The 10,044-nt window shown below is 33.3% G+C and overlaps 1 protein-coding gene across 1 annotated transcript; it reads right to left on the bottom strand.

The window, feature by feature from the left end:
- Positions 1-1,364: 1,364 nt before the first annotated feature.
- Positions 1,365-8,674, bottom strand: LOC147075526 (uncharacterized). The gene is made up of 5 exons (XM_085942421.1): positions 8,462-8,674; positions 8,023-8,169; positions 6,077-6,225; positions 5,061-5,213; positions 1,365-3,658 (listed from the first exon to the last, which is right to left on the bottom strand). Exons 1-4 carry the CDS (start codon positions 8,651-8,653, stop codon positions 5,195-5,197), a joined length of 507 nt encoding a protein of 168 aa, XP_085798547.1. The 5' UTR covers positions 8,654-8,674; the 3' UTR covers positions 1,365-3,658; positions 5,061-5,194.
- Positions 8,675-10,044: the final 1,370 nt, after the last annotated feature.

Raw genomic sequence — 10,044 nt, 5'->3', positions numbered from 1 at the left:
AGTACTTGTAAATAAAACGCATGTTCTGTGCATTTAATGATTTATACCAGTATATTATTCTTGGAATCTTTCTTAGATAGTGTTGCAATCATACAGTATTGAAAGAATGATTGATACATCTACTGATATTAAAATATACGACAGTGAAATTTGTTTTTCGTCTCCTGTAAAATTGACATTTGGTCTATTCGGGAAACAAATCCTATAGCGACGATTAGTTACTGTCATCAAGCCCCATGCCTTGTTGCCGTGTTAAAACTATATAGTGACACACCCTTGGGACGTTGGTCCCTTACTAACGTCCACCCTGGAACATTTGAAAGGGCTAAACAGGTACTTAACTTGATCCAATAGTCACTTGGATAAACGAACCGTATGCAGAAATTCCGTTTAAAACGATTGTTTCCAGAAGTAAATCTCACGTCCTATGCTTTTTAAGCTGTTTGTGAAAGACGTGGATGGAAAACCTGGTAAGGTGGTACGGAACATGATGATTGAGGTTCACCTTTTGTGTAGATTTGCGTAAATTAGAATGGAAGCCTGTATATAACATGTGAATAATTGTATATAATAGTGTGTTAAGTTTGAAAATAGAAATCTGTTAGTCATGTAAGTATTTAAATTAAATTACAATATGTATTTCTCCACCGTTGATTCTCCTGTTTCGTTTGAACGCGCTATCTCCAAAATTTTGTATTATGGACATTAATCCAATTTTAAAAATTTATGTTTTTTTCCAATTGTATTTTTATCTTTTTCTGTTCTATCTTAGATCACTCAAAGTATGTATAAATTTTAATAATATTCTTAACACACATAATATAATATTATATATTATATACTTATATATTTTTAAAAATGTCCCTTATGTCTATAATTATTCAACATTCTTCCTCATTCATATTAGGTACTCATATTTCCCTTATATTTACGTTCATCTTACTTTCTATCTTGTTAGGCTTAACTATATTTTTATACTTTATATACATGGAAAATGTGCTGGTTTCAATAACTTTTTTTAAACATATATTTGTAATCAAAATGTAACAGTTTACTGAATCAATATTTCGCGTAATTAAATTTATAGTGTTGTATTATAATTATAGTACGGTTGGTATCAATGATTGAATGTTATCGTAGGTATAGTAGGCCTTGGCTAACAACTTTTAAAATGATAAAATTGGCAACGGAAATGGATGGTTTCACAAAAAATGATCGATAACTTAGGTACCTAGGTACTGTCAAACGGTAAATTTTCACTATGGAAATATGTATATCTCATTTGACAACAGAATTTCATAACACAATCGTTGGTCATAACGAATATCAACACAGAAAAATACAATAATAAAAACGATTTTGTATCTAAATAGGTATATTTATTATTTTAATTAGTTTCATTTACCATACAAATAATTCTAAATATTACAAGCTGAGTAGGAATTATTGCTATAGAAATTCAATACTTTATAAATATATCACCAAGGATCAAATTTGCAACTGTTCTCGAACAAGAACTTCTTGTCCACGAGTTAAAACCATGAACTTAATATCCCGTGCAGTGCAGCTCGCATTTCGTTATAAAACGAGGTACGCCCTTAAATTTATTATTTCATGACACGCTCCCGTGGTGTTATGAAAAATATGTGTAAAACGATCAGGACTGCAGTTACAATTATTATTAGTAAACTATAGTGAATTGCAAAGAAAAGAGTCGCGTCGAAGGAGTCGATACATTATTTAAAACACGCATGCCGTGCGCGCGTTGCCGCCATGACAGGTACGTCACTGAGAAGTCTCCTTTATGCATCTACAGACTTCCTGTTATCGCCAATTTCTTCTTATCGGACTTATAGTAGGTTAATAACTATTCTTTTGGATACTAGAAAAGTTGATAATGTAATTTACAGCCCTGTCAAGCTGTTTTGTTATTTTATTTAGAATTGTTCAGATAAATAGGTTTTTCTAGATATCTCTATATACATATTTAAAAACACAACTTGGTGATTTATTTTAGAGAACCTACCTATTGCGCTTGTAATAGAATGCATGGCAATGGAAAGCGAACCTAGTTTATCTCTATTTAAATCTATCTCAATTTTGTTATTCTGTAATATGTATAACCGCATATCGACTTCTGATGCTCTTCATGGTGTCTTATGAATAAAATTCGGCATAGGTGATGGAGGGGGGTTAAGGCTGTATCTCAGTTGACGGACGGTCTAAAAAGATCGTGGCTAGGCGATGCGCGGATTGCAGGTCGCGTGTGCAAATGACGCAAGCCAAACTAAATATAATTTGTCATATAAATCCAACATACGTCCATTTTATGTACTGTGTATTGTTCTATTAGTAACAATAATAATATATTCATTGACATGTTTTCTTTTTAAAGTAAATGGGTAACGTTTTTAGTTATCTTTACACGATTTAAGAAGAAATACGCCCGTCGTTATCACGAAACAAAGTGACGTGTTTCCAGCTAGACGTTCTCTTTCAGAATGCGAGCGAGTTCAAAATTTCGACGCGCCAATAGTTGAAAATTATTTTCCGTTTCACTGATGTATCACCTTAAGGTTTTAGTGAGTTTATTGATCTAATTATTATTGATTTCTGCAAGTGAAAGATTGTTCGTGGTTTTTCACCAGAATGTGTAATTATTAAATGTCTTTTGAGTTGAATATTTGCAGATTTTTATAAAAACTCACATTGCATTCAGTGTTTTTTCATCGGTATGCATAATTTTATGTCTTTTGAGTACACTAATTGTGAAGAATTTTTTAAAACATACATCGCATTGGTGAGGTTTTTCACCCGTATGTGTCATTTGATGTGCCTTTAAATGATAAATATACAGAAATTTTTTAAAACACACATCGCATTGATGTGGTTTTTCACCCGTATGTGTCATTTGATGTGTTCTTAAATATCTAATTTGCAGAAATTTTTTAAAACACACATCGCATTGATGTCGTTTTTCACCACTATGTGTCATTTTATGTGTTTTGAGTTCACTACTTGTGATGAACTTTTTAAAACACACATCGCATTGATGTGGTTTTTCACCTGTATGTGTCATTTTATGTGTTTTTAAATGATTAATTCGTAGAAATTTTTTATAACACACATCGCATTGATGTGGTTTTTCACCAGTATGGATCAGTTTATGGTTTTTGAGTTCACCCTTTGCGATGAATTTTTTAAAACACACATCGCATTTGTGTGGTTTTTCACCCGTATGTGTCATTTTATGTCTTTTTAAATTACCAATTTGCAGAATTTTTTTAAAACACACATCGCATTGATAACGTTTTTCACCAGTTTTAAGATGGTTAGACTTCATGCATGAAACGTAGTGATTATTTAAATGTTTTACAGTTTCAAACACTCCACAACAATTATTACAAATAAAGTTACGTGGAAAATATGTAACTCTTCCCAACTTAATTCGAACCTCCTTTGGCAAGTAGAATTTCTGAAATTCATGTTTGATGTTCTGTTCATCGATGGTTATTTCCGAATGCTGCATCATCATTTTTCTGTTTTTTTTGATTGCATGTGCTATTTTGTTGTTACTCGGGTCATTATCAACCGTATCTTTTTTAACGATATCCAGTGGTTCACTCTTGCGTACTGCAAAACATTTATGGGTAGAAATCTACAAAAAGAATAGGAATATTAATAAATCCAAAGCAATACTATCTATAAAATATCAATTAAATATACTTATGTTCTAATGTTCTCTAATATAGCACTGATATTACGTCGCTTGTTAAGTGTTTTTCTGTTAAAACGATACGTTACACTGCGCCACTCGTTGACATTTATGATCAAAATCTTTTTTTTTTAATACGGTGAACATTACAAATTATATGCTATAATTACAACATGGCATGGATTAGTTTAGACATTAAAAAAAAATAACAAGGAAGTCACCAAATGAGTTAGCAGACCCTATTTTAAGAATTTATAAAACAATACCCACTTATACTCATCCTGACCCAGGTGAAATATGTCAATATCTGAAGTGATTTGGTTGTAAAAACTTATTGCCCTCCCAATTGGCATTACCAATGGCATTTTAGTGTTATACCTTGGGAAAACAAACAATCGATGCCTTCAACTCCTAAGATAATTATAAGAGACACACAAACCAATGCCAACAAGAAGTGCAGAGTTTTCATTTACGCTGCGTATAAGTCGGAAAAAATATGTAGCTAAATAAAAATACTTAAGTAACAGTATGTGAGCATACCTAATGATTAGTATAACTAGTACGGCAAATCTTCATGAATAGAACAACGCTAATAAAACATCCAAATTTACTTAGAAAAGCTGTTGTCGATTTACGCAGCTTATAACTGCATTTTAGGGCAAAATTGCGTTTAGCAATGAGGCTCATTTTTGCTTAACGGCTTTGTTAATAAGGAAAATTGCCCACACGGAAAAGGACCACTTTAGAAGACTCCCTAGATCCACAAAAAAGCACCGTTTGGTGCGGTTTACAGGCTGGTGGCATCGTCGAACATTTATTAAAAAATGGGTCCAAAGCTCCACGTTAAGGTCAATGGATATCCCTATCGAACTATGATTTATATTTTGTTTTAATACGGAATCTTTCGGCAGAACAGTCATTTCAATAGGATGTGCCAAAGAGTCACCGCAACCATCGCCTTATTTAAATCAAGATTTGGCGATAGATTGATTTTAAGAAATGAACCTGTCAGTTGGAATACAGGGTTGTGCGATGTTATATCTCTGGATTACTTAGTGTGCGGCTTCGTGAAGTCACTGGAATAAGCTGATAAACCAGCAGTATTTAACGTATTAGAAGCCTACATTTCCCATACTATACGACCGACAGTGCTTTAATAAAAGTAGACCAAATTCCTCGCCCAGAATTTGCTTGATTGAGAATACTAAGGCCACATGCCCGAAATCATTTTCAAATGTTAATGCCATGAAGGTGTCGATTTTTCGAAAAAAAAAAATTAAATTTAACTTATAATCTTTTTTACAATTTAAAGTTTCATCGGACTTAAAAAAACAACTAAGCATACCTCATCTAATGGCTTGTATTGTAGGTAAGAGCAGCCAGGTTGAGTTAATTCATCATTAATTTGGTGCATTGCATTCTCGACAAATTCTTCTTTGACGATAACTCCCTCATCATTATTCTCATACTTAATATTCATCAGAACGTTTTCACGCTTCTGAAAATAACAACATTATTAATATTATGTAACAGTATCATGATTACGATTAGCCAGAAAGAGTTTCCCAGAGCTCTTTCTTCCATCGGTGGCCCCCAAATTATGACTTAATTTGGTAGGTAAATGTATAATCACCGAACGACATTCCAATGTTATGGGCAATCCGACAAAATAGTGCACTCTTGCGGTCATTCTTGTTTGTTTTAGTTCAATTGAGAGTACATATTACAGATGGCTGGGTTTGTTTTTTAAAATCCATTAAGCCTTACCTATACCCAACCAAAATAAATAAAAAAATTCTTCCATCTATAAAATATCAAAAATTCTGTATGATATAATATATTGAGGCTTAGGTTCACAGGGATTTTGTTAAATTTTAAAAACTATCAGTAAATTATTTTGGTGTTACTTCAATGAAAATAAATACGTAGATACGAACGATGAAGTTTTGTGTGCACCATATTCATGTTGAATATTAGCAGCCTATTTACACCCTTTGCCGCTGGATGATACCCATTTTGTATTACAATATAATATATATATATAAGTTTAGTATAGTATACAGATACGTATCAGATGACAATGTATTATAATACATTATATACCTAACAACAATAATCAAATGAGCATATATATTAATTATATGAGTCACCTGTGAACCACTGCCAAACGTTGACGCATCAAACTTTTCATACAAGTGACTGCTTTTGTCGACGGCTTGTGCGCATGGAAAAGTCACTTCACCTAAAGTCAGCGACGCATCGTGCATACGTTTATGGTACTTCAAAATGTGCGCAGTTGAAAAAAAATTACAACACACGTTGCAAACAAAATTTCTATCGAAAAATGAAGCTCTGTGTAACCTTAGACGGACTTGTTTCGCAGAAGTAAGCGCTATTTCCTTTTTGATGTCCATTTCTTGCACTTCAAGTTCACCAAATAACTGTGCAGATTGTCTCTCAAAGATATCAGGTGCAATCATACAATCCATGTCGCGGTATACGAGCGGAGTCTGTCAAGAAATAAAATACAAACATAAATCAATCATAATATTTACACTAACAATATAAAAAATCAAACGACATAAAGAATGTAAAGTTTCTGGACTATGACCACCTAGAAGGGCAATTTTTTACGAACCAGTATCGAAGTCATTGTATGAGAAAGTGATTAGAATGTATGAGAAATTTAATTTCTAATTAGATTTTGACAATCGCGTCTGAAAGTGGCGGAGACTTTTGAGTTTCATAAGCTTTGACGGTTGAGGCGCGGAGACGCATGTCGGAACGTTATGTTGAAAGGTTCTTTATTTATTGTTTTTTGTCTTTTACATATTACCGTTGGAAGTGTTGTTTTGTATTTAAATTCGCAATAAAGTATGTATCGTGTACATACATATTTTATTAATATTAGGTTTGTAAAATACATCGGAAGTTCCGTTCACATTCTCGTAGGTACTGAATATTGTAATAACACTATTATAAGGTAATATTGAAGTAAGCATGTTCTTTAACAATCAATCGTTTTAAGAATTCAGCGATAACTAATAAGTACTGATTAAATAATATGATAATATCATTACCACATTTTAGGTTATTTTACACGTATCCAAAATGGAAGTGATTCACGCTGAAATTTAGTTGTTAAGAGTTGGTAACCGGACGGATCCATTCAAAATAACAGACGAGGCGAAATGAAGACGATGTGAAATGATTCCGGTTATCGAAACCATTGGCAGATATATTCATTTCCAGGATGGAAAATCTAATGACAACCCCAACTAGCTGTCATGTGAGCATAGACAAAAATATAATGCAAACTCTTACGCGACCATAAATGTGCATTCAGTATTTTTGTTGCATTATTGGACACCGTTTGAAGCACTATGCCTCCTTTGGAAATACTGTTGCGTTTTGCTTCTTGTTTGCGTACCGCTTTGTTCAAAAATTGCCATTCAGCTGTCGAGTCTTCACGATTGAATAGGCACGTCAATGAGGTTTGATTTTATCGCTGCGCTCATGGATACACCCTTAAGCCCGGTTCGGATCAGGCGAGTAGTTTATTCAAAAGGCGAGTAATTTAGTAACTAAACGTGTACGAACAGAAAAATCCAAACCAAACCACTTCTGACGGTCAGAAAATGGTTTGAAGTTTGCTGGTACAGTGAACTAAACGTTATATCTAAAACTATTCCGGTTTATTTATAACGCATGCGCAGTAGGCCAGTTTTGACCTGTCAAACCGTTTAGCTGGAATGTTTAAATTTATGTTGTCATGCAGCATGGTAGGTAATTTAGTAAATTTGAGGCTTACATTAATGTTACAAAAAGTTTTGACAATAGAATTGGTCTATTCTCACCCCATTTCACGTAGATATTGCTTCCGTTTATGGTATTTTATGGCTGCAAGTAGTTCTTTTTATAGACAATATGCTTCTATTTCCTACATAAAAATGACTTACGGGCGATTAATTTTATTCACCAAACAATTGAGCACAATTTTAGATAATCGCATTAATTATTGCTTTACATTCGAATGCATGTGATGTATAAATCATCATATTTAAATATATTTCCGTGATTTAACAAAAGATGTATATACCTACTCATAACTGTCTCAAAATATTTGTTTTAGCAATTGCCAATAGCTCGAATCTACTCCGCAATCAATAAAGGAAACAAGTTTGACCGACTTATAATATAAAGGTTCCTAATCAATATTCAAAGATGCATTACAAATTCAAAACTTCAATATAAGACGGCATCAATGGAAGAAAACGGCACATATACCTACGTACAATTGAACGAACCTGATGTATTGGCCTATAATCTGAATACGAACAACCTTGTTGAGGATCTTGATCATATAATGGGTGTGATATATCATCAATAATCTCGCGCTTGACGACAGCTGGTTGATTATCGAATGTTTTATCGGAGAGGTCCGCCTTATGGTACTGAAAAAAGCATTATTAAAAGCATATATAGAACTATAAAACCAATTCCAGTTTATGTAACGTCCGTACAACGATGTATGATAATTATATTTAATATGATAGGTAGATAACCTAACCTATATCACATGTATTGTATTTGTATTGTATAAACATGTATTTTTTTTAAACAAAGTTTAATATCAACTTATGTTCCTACATAGTTTGTTAAAAAGCACAGTTTATAATATTAAACCAATCATTGTTATTCGCAATCTAATGTTATTGTAAAATAACTTAGTTTCCAAAAACTAACCTCGAAATTGCAACTTGAAACGTCCGCATTCTCTTGCGTTACATGAGTGCGAGGGTCCGGGTTGTTCGGATGGCTAGTCAGCGTGTCAAACAAAGGCTTGCCTTCTATATTGGAGTGTTCTCCATCACATTCTTGCTTTACATCCATGTTAAGTGTAAAAATGGCAGGAACAACGTGACAGACAGGATACATTCAGGTTAATGTCTGAAAAGTGTTGCCACAATTCTGAAAAGTGTTTACCGTCGAAACTAATATCAATTAATAATAGATACAAACGCTAGCTTGACTCAGTGATACACCTTAATAATAATTATATAATGTTTTGTTGTCAAAACAAAACAATGAAGCGAAAATGAAAATGAGCATTTCCTCAATCATAACGAGATCAGCGCATCTCGGTTTTCAAATGGCAAAATGGCCCATCTGCATTTTTTCTATTTTCAAGTTTTCTTCTACAGATGTTGTTAAATACAATATTAATCATCAACGCGGCAAAACAACATATCTGTCAGTGCAATACAAACCAAATGTCACACGTATTTTAAGCCAGGCACACGTACATTGGGTGTGATTTGCATCATGCACGGATAGACAAGGCAACGTCAAAAGACATGGCCCTTTGACAATGTCTTGTTCGTTATACTTACCTACTACTTGAGCCTTACTGAATGGGTAGGCAATAAAGTTTCCCTACTTTATTGTATTAATTGATTTATTATATAGGTTAAAAATATTAGTGTAGGTATTGAGATATCTCTGGTCCTGTGGCTAGCTCGGGATGTTGGTAGGACCCGGGATTCACAAAAATTAAATGTCTTTCTTTGTTGAACAAGTTGCTTTATATTTTAAACGGTTATTTTCACAAGGAATTATGTTTAACAGTATCAAAATTAATCTTATATTGTTACGTTCCTGATGCTAATTATATCGCTTATATTCTAATTATTATTAATTATCTGAATTCGTTTTGTTGTTAAGTTTTTAGCGAGGGAATTCACGAACTCAATACCACGTCCTCCCGCGACTATGTGCCTATTTTTTCTATTGTACTCTTTTTACATTGAGCAGTGAAGCCATCTTTTCTTTTTACATACCTACACCTGAATATTAAGTTTCTTTGGCTTTCGTTTATTTTATTCGGCACAATCACATTCTTCCCTGACATATTAGGTAGGTACTATTATTATAATTAGATAAACAATAATTCTTACGTGCTAAGTACATGTTGAATATTTTGACAGATAATCTAGGAATTTTGGACGTACGTACGCCCATTGTCCACTAGAAGGTCAGGTGACATGGTTACACCTAATAATTACATAGGTAATTAAGACTATGGGGAGAGTCCCAATAGCCATGGGTATAACATTATACCTACCTACGCTGTTAGTGGGTATTTGCCATTGGTGAATACGTGTACCTAGTACTTGAAAATATCGAAAGGCAAAACCCGAATAGAAAAAAAACTACTCAAATAGAATACCTAGTACAAAACTTAAATCCAGTAAAACACATTTTATTGTTTGATCGCTACACGGAATAGATTTCAGTATTTCGGCCATACATAATAAATGATTACGTAT

This window comes from Rhyacophila brunnea, unplaced genomic scaffold (genome assembly GCF_057557595.1).
Source record: "Rhyacophila brunnea isolate RB1 unplaced genomic scaffold, BYU_Rbru_1.0 scaffold_142, whole genome shotgun sequence".
In the NCBI taxonomy this organism is placed as follows: domain Eukaryota; kingdom Metazoa; phylum Arthropoda; class Insecta; order Trichoptera; family Rhyacophilidae; genus Rhyacophila; species Rhyacophila brunnea.
This window is presented reverse-complemented; position numbering and strand designations above follow the sequence as displayed.